Here is a 15,423-nt window from a genome sequence, read left to right on the forward strand (position 1 = left end):
CCCCCAAAATGGGCACTACTGGGGGGGGCCCCCAAAAGTGGACATAAATGGGAGACCCCCCCAAAGTGGGCATAAATGGGGGGCACCCAAAGTGGGCAGAAATGGGGGACCCCCCCCAAAGTGGGCACTACTGGGGGGGTCCCCAAAGTGGGCATAAATGGGCGACCCCCCCAAAGTGGGCATAAATGGGGGACCCCCCCAAAGTGGGCATAAATGGGGGGGCTCCGAAGTGGGCATAAATGGGGGGGCCCAAAGTGGGCATAAATGGGGGACCCCCCCAAAGTGGGCACAGCTGGGGGGGGCCCCAAAGTGGGCATAAATGGGGGACCCCCCCGAAGTGGGCACTACTGTGGGGGGCCCCCAAAGTGGGCATAAATGGGGGACCCCCCCCAAAGTGGTCACAGCTGGGGGGGCCCCAAAGTGGGCATAAATGGGGGGGGCCCCCCAATGTGGGCATAGCTGGGGGGGCCCCAAAAGTGGGCACAAATGGGGGACCCCCCCCAATGTGGGCACAGCTGGGGGGGGTCCCCAAAGTGGGCACAAATGGGGGGGCTCCGAAGTGGGCATAAATGGGGGGGGCCCAAAGTGGGCACAAATGGGGGACCCCCCCCAACGTGGGCACTACTGGGGGGGCCCCAAAGTGGGCATAAATGGGGGGGGCCCAAAGTGGGCATAAATGGGCGACCCCCCCCCAAAGTGGGCACAGCTGGGGGGGCCCCAAAGTGGGCATAAATGGGGGACCCCCCAAAGTGGGCATAAATGGGGGCCCCCCCCAAAGTGGGCATAAATGGGGGGGGCCCAAAGTGGGCATAAAAGGGGGGGCCCAAAGTGGGCAGAAATGGGGGACCCCCCCCAAAGTGGGCACAGCTGGGGGGGGCCCAAAGTGGGCATAAATAGGGGCCCCCCCCGAAGTGGGCACTACTGTGGGGGGGTCCCCAAAGTGGGCATAAATAGGGACCCCCCCCCAAAGTGGGCACTACTGGGGGGTCCCCAAAGTGGGCATAAATGGGGGCCCCCCCCCTGAAGTGGGCATAAATGGGGGGGGCCCAAAGTGGGCATAAATGGGGGCCCCCCCCAAAGTGGGCATAAATGGGGGACCCCCCCAATGAGGGCATTATTGTGGCCCCCCCCAAAGTGGGCACATCAGGGGGGGCCCCCCCAAAGCGGCCCAGCCCTGGCACATGCCCCCCCCCCCCGGCGCCCCCCCCCCCCGGCACGGGCAGGATTAACGGGATCTGGCCGAGCCAATTAGCGGGGCGGCAGCTCTAACGAGCTCAGCTCGGCCGGGGGGGGGGCTGAACCGGCCTGGCCCCCCCCCAGGCACCCCCCCTCCCCGTGACCATTTTGGGGGGGGCACAGTGTCTGCTTGCCCCCCCCCCAGGGTGGGCACCCACCCAGCACCCACCTAGGGGGTGCATAGATGGGTGCCCCCTCCCCAACTGCTACCAGCCAGGCTTGGTGCCCCCCCCAGTGCCCCCCCCACTGCCTGCCCAGTGCTCCCAGTACCCCCCCGACACCCCCAGCAGCACCCTGAGCATCTCCTGACTCTCTCACCAGTGTTCCCAGTAGCCTCCCACTGCCTGCCCAGTGCTCCCAGTACCCCCCCGATGCTGGCAGCAGCGCCCTGAGGGCTCCCTGACTGCCTCACCAGTGCTCCCAGTACCCCCCCCACTGCCTGCCCAGTGCTCCCAGTACCCCCTGACGCCCTCAGCAGCACCCTGAGGGCTCCCTGACTCCCTGCCCAGTGTTCCCAGTGCCCCCCCCCGCCTGCCCAGTGCTCCCAGTACCCCCCGCGATGCCCTCAGCAGCGCCCTGAGGGTCTCCTGACTCTCACCAGTGCTCCCAGTACCCCCCCCACTGCCTGCCCAGTGCTCCCAGTACCCCCCCCGATGCTGGCAGCAGCACCCTGAGGGTCTCCTGACTCTCACCAGTGCTCCCAGTACCCCCCCACTGCCTGCCCAGTGCTCCCAGTACCCTCCCAATGCCCTCAGCAGCACCCTGAGGGCTCCCTGACTCCCTGCCCAGTGCTCCCAGTGCCCCCCCACTGCCTGCCCAGTGCTCCCAGTGCCCCCCATCTCCCTCCCCAGTACCTCCTGCTTGCTGCCCAGTGCCCCCCACTCCCTCCCCAGTGCTCCCAGTGCCCCCCATCTCCCTCCCCAGTGCTCCCAGTACCCCCATTTTCTGGCCCAGTGCTCCCAGTGCCCCCCATCTCCCTGCCCAGTGAGCCCACTGCCTCCCCAGTGCTCCCAGTGCCCCCCACTCCCTCCCCAGTGCTCCCAATCTCCCTCCCCAGTGAGCCCACTGCCTCCCCAGTGCTCCCAGTGCCCCCCATCTCCCTCCCCAGTGCTCCCAGTGCCCCCCATCTCCCTCCCCAGTGAGCCCACTGCCTCCCCAGCGCTCCCAGTGCCCCCATCTCCCTCCCCAGTGAGCCCACTGCCTCCCCAGTGCTCCCAATCTCCCTCCCCAGTGAGCCCACTGCCTCCCCAGTGCTCCCAGTGCCCCCCACTCCCTCCCCAGTGCTCCCAATCTCCCTCCCCAGTGAGCCCACTCCCTCCCCAATGCTCCCAGTGCCCCCCACTCCCTCCCCAGTGCTCCCAATCTCCCTGCCCAGTGAGCCCACTGCCTCCCCAGTGCTCCCAGTGCCCCCCACTCCCTCCCCAGTGCTCCCAATCTCCCTCCCCAGTGAGCCCACTCCCTCCCCAGTGCTCCCAGCGCCCCCCACTCCCTCCCCAGTGCTCCCAATCTCCCTGCCCAGTGAGCCCACTGCCTCCCCAGTGCTCCCAGTGCCCCCCACTCCCTCCCCAGTGCTCCCAATCTCCCTCCCCAGTGAGCCCACTGCCTCCCCACTGCTCCCAGTGCCCCCCACTCCCTCCCCAGTGCCCCCCATCTCCCTCCCCAGTGAGCCCACTGCCTCCCCAGTGCTCCCAGTGCCCCCATCTCCCTCCCCAGTGCTCCCAGTGCCCCCCATCTCCCTGCCCAGTGAGCCCACTGCCTCCCCAGTGCTCCCAGTGCCCCCATCTCCCTCCCCAGTGAGCCCACTGCCTCCCCAGCGCTCCCAGTGCCCCCCCCCGAGCTCCCCACCATCTTGATGGGCTTGTGGTGGAGGTCGGCCTCGCGGACGGGGGCGTCCTGGAAGGTGGGGGGCACCCCGCGGCGGGCCAGCAGCGCCAGCAGGGCCCCGTTGTCGGCGGGGGGGGGCTCGGGGGGGCCCAGCGCGTGGCGCCAGGCCCGGCAGTAGATGTCGGAGGCCACCAGAAGCCGGGTGACGGGCGGCTTGATGTGCTCCTGCTCGTACTGGTCCGTGTAGAAGGGGTCGCGCAGCTCCTCGGGCACGTTGCCTGCGGGGGAGGCGGAAAGGGGGGGACGCCGGTGAGGGGGGGCGCGGCCCCGGAGCCACCGATGTCCTCACCCCACCCCCGGAGCCACCACGGACCCGTGGAGACAACCGCGGACCTGCGGTTACCATGGACGTACCCATGGAGCCACCAAAGATCCACCACGGACCCGTGGAGACAACCATGGACCCGTGGTTACCATGAACCCACCCATGGACCCACCAAAGAGCCATGGTTGCCATGAACCCACTCATGGAGCCACCACGGACCCGTGGAGACATCCACGGACCCGTGGTTACCATGAACCCACCCATGGAGCCACCAAAGAGCCACCACGGACCCGTGGAGACCACCGCGGACCTGTGGTTACCATGAACCCACCCATGGAGCCACCACGGACCCGTGGAGACCACCGCGGACCTGTGGTTACCATGGACGTACCCATGGACCCACCACGGACCCGTGGAGACAACCGCGGACCCGTGGTTACCATGAACCCACCCATGGACCCACCACGGACCCGTGGAGACCACCGCGGACCTGTGGTTACCATGAACCCACCCATGGACCCACCACGGACCCGTGGAGACAACCGCGGACCTGTGGTTACCATGGACGTACCCATGGACCCACCACGGACCCGTGGAGACAACCGCGGACCCGTGGTTACCATGAACCCACCCATGGACCCACCACGGACCCGTGGAGACAACCGCGGACCCGTGGTTACCATGAACCCACCCCTGGACCCACCAAAGATCCACCACGGACCCGTGGAGACAACCGCGGACCCGTGGTTACCATGAACCCACCCCTGGACCCACCAAAGATCCACCACGGACCCGTGGAGACAACCGCGGACCCGTGGTTACCATGAACCCACCCCTGGACCCACCAAAGATCCACCACGGACCCGTGGAGACCACCGCGGACCCGTGGTTACCATGAACCCACCCATGGACCCACCAAAGATCCACCACGGACCCGTGGAGACCACCGCGGACCTGTGGTTACCATGAACCCACCCATGGACCCACCACGGACCCATGGAGACAACCGCGGACCTGTGGTTACCATGGACGTACCCATGGACCCACCAAAGATCCACCACGGACCCGTGGAGACAACCGCGGACCCGTGGTTACCATGAACCCACCCCTGGACCCACCACGGACCCGTGGAGACAACCGCGGACCCGTGGTTACCATGAACCCACCCCTGGACCCACCACGGACCCGTGGAGACAACCGCGGACCCGTGGTTACCATGAACGTACCCATGGACCCACCAAAGATCCACCACGGACCCGTGGAGACAACCGCGGACCTGTGGTTACCATGAACCCACCCATGGAGCCACCACGGACCCATGGAGACAACTGCGGACCCGTGGTTACCATGAACGTACCCATGGACCCACCACGGACCCGTGGAGACAACCGCGGACTCGTGGTTACCATGAACCCACCCATGGACCCACCACGGACCCGTGGAGACAACCGTGGACCTGTGGTTACCATGAACCCACCCATGGACCCACCACGGACCCGTGGAGACAACCGCGGACCCGTGGTTACCATGAACGTACCCATGGACCCACCAAAGATCCACCACGGACCCGTGGAGACAACCGCGGACCTGTGGTTACCATGAACCCACCCATGGACCCACCAAAGATCCACCACGGACCCGTGGAGACAACCGCGGACCCGTGGTTACCATGAACCCACCCATGGACACACCAAAGATCCACCACGGACCCGTGAAGACAACCACGGACCCGTGGTTACCATGAACCCACCCATGGACACACCAAAGATCCACCACGGACCCGTGAACACATCCACAGACCTGTGGTTGTCATGAACCCACCCATGGACCCACCAAAGATCCAGGGTTACCACGAACCCACCCATGGACCCACCCCAGACCTGTGAAGACATCCACAGACCTGTGGTTGCCATGAACCCACCCATGGAGTGACCAAAGATCCAGAGTTACCATGAACCCACCCATGGACCCACCAAAGATCCATGGTTACCATGAACCCACCCATGGACCCACCAAAGATCCATGGTTACCATGAACCCACCCCTGGACCCACCACGGACCCGTGAAGACAACCACGGACCCGTGGTTAACATGAACCCACCCGTGGAGCCACCAAAGATCCAGGGTTACCATGAACCCACCCATGGACCCACCAAAGAGCCATGGTTACCATGAACCCACCCATGGACCCACCAAAGATCCACCATGAACCCATGAACACGTCCACAGACCTGTGGTTGCCACAAACCCGCCCATGGAGCCTCCAAAGATCCATGGCTACCATGAAGCCACCAAAGACCCACGGCCACAGCCACAGACTCACCACTGACCCATAACCAGAACCATAGACCAACCACAGACCCATGGCCACAGCCCCAGACTCCTCGTTGCCTTGAGCCCATCCATAGGCCCATCACAGACCCATAGCCGTGCCCACAACCACAGACCTCTCATTGCCTTGAACCCATCCATGGGCCCACCACAGACCCATGGTCACGACCACAGAGCCCTCATTGCCTGGAAGCCACCCATGGACTCACCACAGACCCGTAGCGATGGCCACAAACTCTTCACTGCCTTGAAGACACCCATGGACCCACCACAGACCCATAGCGATGGCCACAAACTCTTCACTGCCTTGAAGACACCCATGGACCCACCACAGACCCATAGCGACGGCCACAAACTCTTCACTGCCTTGAAGACACCCATGGACCCACCACAGACCCATAGCGATGGCCACAAACTCTTCACTGCCTTGAAGACACCCATGGACCCACCACAGACCCATAGCGATGGCCACAAACTCTTCACTGCCTTGAAGACACCCATGGACCTACCACAGACCCATGACCACAGCCACAGACCCACCACTGACCCATAACCAGAGCCATAGACCCACCACAGACCCACAGCCCACCAAGGATCCACCAATGTGGACTCACCACTGCTTTAACCCACTCAGAGACCCACAGCCACGGACCCCGTCACAGACCCACGGCGAGGGCTACGGACCTTTCATTGCCCCCGATCCATCCATGGACCCATCACCACGGCCCCACCGTGGCCGTGAACCCGCCACAGATCCGGCGACGGACCCACGGCTGCAGACCCATCGTTGCCACAAGCCCCCCCCACGGACCCACAGCCAAGGCCCCACCACAGGCCGCAGACCCACCATGGACCCATGGCTGTGGCCCCACCACACCCACGGACCTAAAGCCATGGGAGAACCTCCTGCAATGGCCCCACAACAGCCGCAGACCCACAGCCAAGGCTCCATCATGAACCCATGGCCACAGACCCACTGCAACAATTGGCCAACCACAGACCCCCACCACAACCACCGACCCACAGCCATGGGGAGAACCCCCCACAACTGCCCCACCAAAGCCACAGACCCACGGCCACAGATCCCACCAAGAACCCGTGGATCCAGCCACAGACCCATGGCCACCACCACGGATCCAACCACAGCACCACGACGTGGAGATGATCCACAGACCTATCATGGACCCACGGCCAGGGCCCCACTGCAACCACGCGTTGACCACAGACCCCACCACAACCACCGACCCACGGCCAACGCCCCACTGAGAACCCACAGCCACAGATCTAGCCATGGACCCACGGCCACGACCACGGATCCAACCACAAACCCATGGCTGTGGAGACCATCCACGGGCCCCACTGCAACCACGCGTTGACCACAGATCCCACCACAACCACCGACCCACGGCCAACGCCCCACTGAGGACCCATAGCCACAGATCTAGCCATGGACCCACGGCCATGACCACGGATCCAACCACGGACCCACAGCCGTGGAGATCATCCACGGGCCCAACTGCAACCACGGACCTACCACAGGCCCCACTGCAACCATGGACCTACCACAGACCCCACCACAACCACTGACCCACAACCAAGGCCCCACTGAGAACCCACAGCCACAGATCTAGCCATGGACCCACGGCCATGACCATGAGTCCAACTGTGGACCCACGGTTGTGGAGACCATCCACATCCACGGGCCCCACTGCAACCATGGACCTACCACAGACCCCACCATGACCACTGACCTACCTCAGACCCCACCATGACCACGGACCCACGGCCAACACCCCACTGAGAACCCACAGCCACAGATCTAGCCATGGACCCACGGCCATGACCACGGATCCAACCACGGACCCACGGCTGTGGAGACCATCCACGGGCCCCACGGCAACCACGGACCTACCACAGACCCCACCACAACCACCGACCCACAGCCAATGCCCCACTGAGAACCCACAGCCACAGATCTACCCATGGACCCACGGCCATGACCATGGATCCAACCATGGACCCACAGTTGTGGAGACCATCCACACCCACGGGCCCCACTGCAACCACGGACCTACCACAGACCCCACCACAACCACTGACCCACAACCAAGGCCCCACTGAGAACCCACAGCCACAGATCTAGCCATGGACCCACGGCCACGACCACAGACCCGACCACAGACCCACAGCCGTGGAGATCATCCACGGGCCCCACTGCAACCACAGACCTACCACAGACCCCACCACAACCACAGACCTACCACAGACCCCACCACAACCACCGACCCACGGCCAACACCCCACTGAGGACCCACAGCCACAGATCTACCCATGGACCCACGGCCATGACCACGAGTCCAACTGTGGACCCACGGTTGTGGAGACCATCCACAGGCTCCACTGCAACCACAGACCTACCACAGACCCCACCACAACCACCGACCCACGGCCAACGCCCCACTGAGGACCCATAGCCACAGATCTACCCATGGACCCACGGCCATGACCATGGATCCAACCACGGACCCACGACTGTGGAGACCATCCACACCCACGGGCCCCACTGCAACCACAGACCTACCACAGACCCCACCACAACCACCGACCCACGGCCAACGCCCCACTGAGGACCCATAGCCACAGATCTACCCATGGACCCACGGCTACGACCATGGATCCAACCACGGACCCACGGCTGTGGAGACCATCCACTCCCACGGGCCCCACTGCAACCACGGACCTACCACAGACCCCACCACGACCACCGACCCACGGCCAACGCCCCACTGAGAACCCACAGCCACAGATCTAGCCATGGACCCATGGCCACAACCATGGATCCAAGCATGGACCCACGGCTGTGGAGACCATCCACGGGCCCCACTGCAACCACGGACCTACCACAGACCCCACCACAACCACCGACCCACGGCCAACGCCCCACTGAGAACCCACAGCCACAGATCTACCCATGGACCCACGGCCATGACCACGGACCCAACCACGGACCCACGGCTGTGGAGACCATCCACATCCACGGGCCCCACTGCAACCACGGACCTACCACAGACCCCACCACAACCACCGACCCACGGCCAACGCCCCACTGAGGACCCACAGCCACAGATCTACCCATGGACCCACGGCCACGACCACGGACCCGACCACAGACCCACGGCTGTGGAGACCATCCACTCCCACGGGCCCCACTGCAACCACAGACCTACCACAGACCCCACCACGACCACGGACCTGACTTGGCCACAGAGAGAGGTGGGTGGGGGGCGGTGGCTGGGGTGGGGGGGCACGTTCCCAGCCCCCTTCCCCCCCCCCCCCCACGGGCAGGTGGGGCCCCGGCTGAGTCAGGCCCGCCGACGTCCCCCTGGCACCCGGCCCACGGCGGTGCCTGCGCCCGCCCCACCCGGCGTGGGAACGCGCCCCCGCCCCTGCCTGGGGCACCCGGCGGGCCCCGGCCCGCTGCCGCCGCCCCGCCACGGCCCCCAGCACCCACAGCCCCCAGCACCCACGGCCACGTTACCGCCGCCCCGCCACGGCCCCCAGCACCCACGGCCCCCAGCACCCACGGCCAGCAGCACCCACGGCCACGTTACCACCACCCCAGTACGGCCAGCAGCACCAGCAGCACCCATGGGCACGTTACCACCACCCCGCCACGGCCCCCAGCACCCACGGCCACGTTACCACCACCCCGCCACGGCCCCCAGCACCCACGGCCACGTTACCACCGCCCCGGCACGGCCCCCAGCACCCACCCGGCACCCACGGGCACGTTACCACCACCCCAGTACGGCCCCCAGCACCCACCCGGCACCCACAGCCACGTTACCACCACCCCAGTACGGCCAGCAGCACCAGCAGCACCCACGGGCACGTTACCACCACCCCGCCACGGCCCCCAGCACCCACCCGGCACCCATGGGCACGTTACCACCACCCCAGTACGGCCCCCAGCACCCACGGGCACGTTACCACCACCCCAGTACGGCCAGCAGCACCCACCCAGCACCCACGGGCACGTTACCACCACCCCAGTACGGCCAGCAGCACCCACCCGGCACCCATGGCTGTGCCACCACCTTGGACCCTGGCACGGCCAGCAGCACCCACCGAGCACCCACGGTCACCCCACAGCGCAGGGCTCAGCCCCCAGCACCCATGGTCACCCCACAGGGACACAGCTCAGCCCCCAGCACCCACGGTCACCCCACAGGGACACAGCTCAGCCCCCAGCACCCACGGTCACCCCACGGCGCAGGGCTCAGCCCCCAGCACCCACGGTCACCCCACAGGGACACAGCTCAGCCCCCAGCACCCACGGTCACCCCACAGCACAGGGCTCGGCCCCCCAGCACCCACGGTCACCCCACAGGGACACAGCTCAGCCCCCAGCACCCACGGTCACCCCACAGCAATGGGGCTCAGCCCCCCAGCACCCACGGTCACCCCACGGCGCAGGGCTCAGCCCCCAGCACCCACGGTCACCCCACAGGGACACAGCTCAGCCCCCAGCACCCACGGTCACCCCACAGCAATGGGGCTCAGCCCCCAGCACCCACGGTCACCCCACAGCGCAGGGCTCAGCCCCCAGCACCCACGGTCACCCCACGGCGCAGGGCTCAGCCCCCAGCACCCACGGTCACCCCACGGCAATGGGGCTCAGTCCCCAGCACCCACGGTCACCCCACAGCACAGGGCTCAGCCCCCAGCACCCACGGTCACCCCACAGCAATGGGGCTCAGCCCCCCAGCACCCACAGTCACCCCACGGCGCAGGGCTCAGCCCCCAGCACCCATGGTCACCCCACGGCGCAGGGCTCAGCCCCCAGCACCCACGGTCACCCCACAGCACAGGGCTCAGCCCCCCAGCACCCACGGTCACCCCACAGGGACACAGCTCAGCCCCCAGCACCCACGGTCACCCCACAGCAATGGGGCTCGCCCCCCCAGCACCCACGGTCACCCCACAGGGACACAGCTCAGCCCCCAGCACCCACGGTCACCCCACAGCAATGGGGCTCAGCCCCCAGCACCCACGGTCACCCCACAGGGATACAGCTCAGCCCCCAGCACCCACAGTCACCCCACAGCAATGGGGCTCAGCCCCCAGCACCCACGGTCACCCCACAGGGACACAGCTCAGCCCCCAGCACCCACGGTCACCCCACAGGGACGCAGCTCGGCCCCCAGCACCCATGGTCACCCCACAGCAATGGGGCTCAGCCCCCCAGCACCCACGGTCACCCCACGGCGCAGGGCTCAGCCCCCAGCACCCACGGTCACCCCACGGCAATGGGGCTCAGCCCCCAGCACCCACGGTCACCCCACAGGGACACAGCTCAGCCCCCAGCACCCACGGTCACCCCACGGCGCAGGGCTCAGCCCCCAGCACCCACGGTCACCCCACAGGGACACAGCTCAGCCCCCAGCACCCACGGTCACCCCACGGCGCAGGGCTCAGCCCCCAGCACCCACGGTCACCCCACAGGGACACAGCTCAGCCCCCCAGCACCCACGGTCACCCCACGGCAATGGGGCTCAGCCCCCAGCACCCACGGTCACCCCACAGGGACACAGCTCAGCCCCCAGCACCCATGGTCACCCCACGGCAATGGGGCTCAGCCCCCAGCACCCACGGTCACCCCACAGGGACACAGCTCAGCCCCCAGCACCCACGGTCACCCCACGGCGCAGGGCTTGGCCCCCAGCACCCACGGTCACCCCACAGCAATGGGGCTCAGCCCCCAGCACCCACGGTCACCCCACAGGGACACAGCTCAGCCCCCAGCACCCACGGTCACCCCACAGCACAGGGCTCAGCCCCCCAGCACCCACGGTCACCCCACAGGGACACAGCTCAGCCCCCAGCACCCACGGTCACCCCACAGCAATGGGGCTCAGCCCCCCAGCACCCACGGTCACCCCACAGGGACACAGCTCAGCCCCCAGCACCCACGGTCACCCCACGGCGCAGGGCTCAGCCCCCCAGCACCCATCCTGCCCCCAGTGGGTGCTGGTGGCCCCGTAGCCCCACAGAAGGGGGGGGGGGGTCTGTGCCCCCCCCCAGAGAGGCCTCACAGCCCGGACGCCTGGGCCCCTCACCCGGGTGCCCCCGGAAGGCTGTTCCCCCCCCCCTCCCCCCGCAGTGGGTGCCGCCCCCATCCGTACCGGGTCCAAAGGGCGCCGGGGGGGGGGGGGGGGAGGGGGCACAGACTTTGGCCGGGGGGGGGACAACAGGGGACGGGCTCGGCACTGCCAGGCCAGGCCTGGGGGTGGGGGGGGGCTGTGGCACTGCCACCCCCTCCGGGGGGGGGGAAACATGGGGACCCCCCCGGACACCCTGGGGGGGGGGGGCACAGGGATCTCCCAGCACCCCTGGGGGGGGGCACGGGGGGATCCCCCTCCTGGGGGGGGGCACGAGGGGATCCCTCCCCCCTGAAACGGCCTGGGGGGGGGCAGGGTGACCCCCCCCCCCGACACCCCGGGGGGGGGGAACACATGGGGATTCCCCTCTTGGGGAGGGGGGGGGACACGGGGACACCCCCTTGCCCGTGACACCCCGTGGGGAGGGGGGGGGGCGGCGCCGCAACGAAGGGGGGGGGTCAACGCCCCGTGACGTCACCGCCGACGTCACCCCACCCCCCCCCTCCGCGCCGGGCTGCAACAAAAGCACCGGCGGCGGGTGCGGGGCGGGGGCAGATACCGGGGACCCCCCCTTCCCCCCCCCCTCAGGGGACAAACGGGACCGTGTCCCCCCCCCCCCCCCCCCCCACAACCTGCTGCAGCCCCGGTACCGCCCCCCCTTCCCCCCCCCCCCGCCGCAACACCGGCCCCCACCTGCTGCGCCCGGTACCCGCCCTCCCGCCCCCGCCGCCCCATCCACCCCCCCCCCCCGCTAAGGCGGCACCGCCGGCACCGGGCACCCACCGCCCCCCCCCCCTCCCCCGATGCGCGGCAGCAGCAGCAGCCGGTGCCGGGCGCCGCCGCAGCCCCCCCCCCCCCCCGCCCCGGTGCCGGTGCCCGCGGCCTACCCGCGCCGCCGTAGCCGGTGGCGATGGCCCAGGCGAGGCTGGCGGCGCTGCGCGCCCGCGCCCCGTCGTACTGGTCCAGCGGGCGGATCTCGGGCACCAGGAAGCCCCGGCGCATGGCCGCGGCCGCGGCGGGCGGCGCCGCCACCATCGCCGGCAGCGGCGGCGGCGGCGGCGGCGGCCGGGCCCGGTTCGGCGGCGCTCGGGCGGGTTCGGAGGCGCTCGGCGGCGCTCGGAGGGGTTCGGCGGCGCTCGGAGGGGTTCGGAGGGGCTCGGGCGGGTTCGGGTGGGTTCGGAGGGGCTCGGGTGGGCTCGGGGGGGGCCGGCGCGGCTCAGCGGCGCGCGGGCGCGGCCCCAGGCGAGCGCATCGCGCGGCGCCAGGTGCGGGGGGGCGGGGCGGCGCCGGCACGTGACCGCAGGTGCGGCCCCGCCCCCCAGGCCCCGCCCCCCCCGCGGCTCGGCTCGGCTCGGCTCGGCTCGGCTCGGCTCGGCTCGGCCGCGGCGCCGCCAGCGGGATGGGGCGGGCGGGGCGACTGGGAGCACTGGGAGCACTGGGGAGGCTGGGGAGATTGGGGGGATTGGGAGCACTGGGGGGGCTGGGGAGACTGGGGGGACTGGGGATCCGGGGGACTGGGGGAAACTGGGGGAAGTGGGGGGACTGGGGGAGACTGGGGATCTGGGGGGACTGGGGAGACTGGGGCTACTGGGGAGACTGGGAGCACTGGGGAGGCTGGGAGAGACTGGGGGAGACTGGAGGAGACTGCGGGGATGGGATACTGGGGGGACTGGGGACACTGGGGAACTGGGGATACTGGGGGGACTGGGAGAGACTGTGGAGACTTGGAGAGACTGGGGGGACTGGGGATCCGGGGGGACTGGGGAGACTGGGAGCACTGGGGAGGCTGGGAGAGACTGGGGGAGACTGGAGGAGACTGCGGGGATGGGATACTGGGGGAACTGGGGGGATTGGGGGGACTGGGGACACTGGGGAACTGGGGATACTGGGGGGACTGGGAGAGACTGTGGAGACTGGGAGAGACTGGGGGGACTGGGAGAGACTGGGGGGACTGGGGATCCGGGGGGACTGGGGGGACTGGGGAGACTGGGAGCACTGGGGAGGCTGGGAGAGAGTGGGGGAGACTGGGGGGACTGGGAGCACTGGGGAGACTGGGGAGACTGGGCGGACTGGGGATCCGGGGGACTGGGGGAAACTGGGGGAAGTGGGGGGACTGGGGGAGACTGGGGATCCGGGGGGGCTGGGGCTACTGGGGAGACTGGGAGCACTGGGGAGGCTGGGAGAGACTGGGGGAGACTGGAGGAGACTGCGGGGATGGGATACTGGGGGAACTGGGGGGATTGGGGGGACTGGGGACACTGGGGAACTGGGGATACTGGGGGGACTGGGAGAGACTGGGGGGACTGGGAGAGACTGGGGGGACTGGGGATCCGGGAGAGCTGGGGGGACTGGGGAGACTGGGAGAGACTGGGGAGACTGGGAGAGACTGGGGGGACTGGGGGAACTGGGGGGACTGGGAGAGACTGGTGGAACCGGGGAGACTGGGAGCACTGAGGGGGCTGGGGAGACTGGGGAACTGGGGAGACTGGGAGCACTGGGGATCCTGGGGCTGCTGGGGATCCTGGGGGAACTGGACTGGGAATATTGGGGATACTGGGAGCACTGGGGGAACTGGGGAGACCAGGGGAGACTGGGTGTGCTGGGGATCCTGAGGCAACTGGGGAGACTGGGAGCACTGGGGATATTAGGGGCAGTGGGTGAACTGCAGATACTGGGGATAACTGGGGGCACTGGGGATACTGGGCGGACTGGGCCAGTATGGGGCACTGGGGATATGGGGGCATGGGGAGCACTGGGGATACTGGGGGCACTGGGGATACTGGACAGACTGGGGCCACTGGGGGGCAGAGCTGACCTGGGGCTCTGGAGGGACTGGGCATAGTGGGAGGACTGGGAGGGCAGAGCCCCTATAGGGGCACTGGGGGGACTGGGGGATACTGGGGATACTGGGGGGGCAGAGTCCCTATAGGGGCACTGGGGGGACTGGGGGATACTGGGGATACTGGGGGGGCAGAGTCCCTATAGGGGCACTGGGGGGACTGGGGGATACTGGGGATACTGGGGGGGCAGAGTCCCTATAGGGGCACTGGGGGGACTGGGGATACTGGGGGGGCAGAGCCCCTATGGGGCACTGGGAGGACTGGGGGATACTGGGGATACTGGGGGGGCAGAGTCCCTATAGGGGCACTGGGGGGACTGGGGATACTGGGGGGGCAGAACCCCTATAGGGGCACTGGGAGGACTGGGGGATACTGGGGGGACTGGGGGGGCAGAGTCCCTATAGGGGCACTGGGGGGACTGGGGATACTGGGGGGGCAGAGCCCCTATGGGGCACTGGGAGGACTGGGGGATACTGGGGGGGCAGAGTCCCTATAGGGGCACTGGGGGGACTGGGGATACTGGGGGGGCAGAGCCCCTATAGGGGCACTGGGAGGACTGGGGGATACTGGGGATACTGGGGGGGCAGAGCCCCTATAGGGGTAGTGGGGGGACTGGGGATACTGGGAGATACTGGGAGGATAAAGGGGGCACTGGGGGGTAGCTGGGGGATACTGGGCACTCAACATGTGCCGGCACCCACCCGCG

The 15,423-nt window shown here is 68.1% G+C and overlaps 1 protein-coding gene across 1 annotated transcript in view; it reads right to left on the reverse strand.

The window, feature by feature from the left end:
* CAMSAP3 (calmodulin regulated spectrin associated protein family member 3) overlaps positions 1-13,131 on the reverse strand; it is a 43,142-nt gene extending 30,011 nt beyond the window's left edge. The window contains 2 exon segments of the mRNA XM_064499206.1: positions 3,036-3,338; positions 12,765-13,131. Of these exon segments, the coding sequence (XP_064355276.1) occupies positions 3,036-3,338; positions 12,765-12,912 (451 nt within the window). The 5' untranslated portion in view covers positions 12,913-13,131.
* Positions 13,132-15,423: the final 2,292 nt, after the last annotated feature.

This window comes from Dromaius novaehollandiae, chromosome 33 (genome assembly GCF_036370855.1).
Source record: "Dromaius novaehollandiae isolate bDroNov1 chromosome 33, bDroNov1.hap1, whole genome shotgun sequence".
Classification (NCBI taxonomy): Eukaryota; Metazoa; Chordata; class Aves; order Casuariiformes; family Dromaiidae; genus Dromaius; species Dromaius novaehollandiae.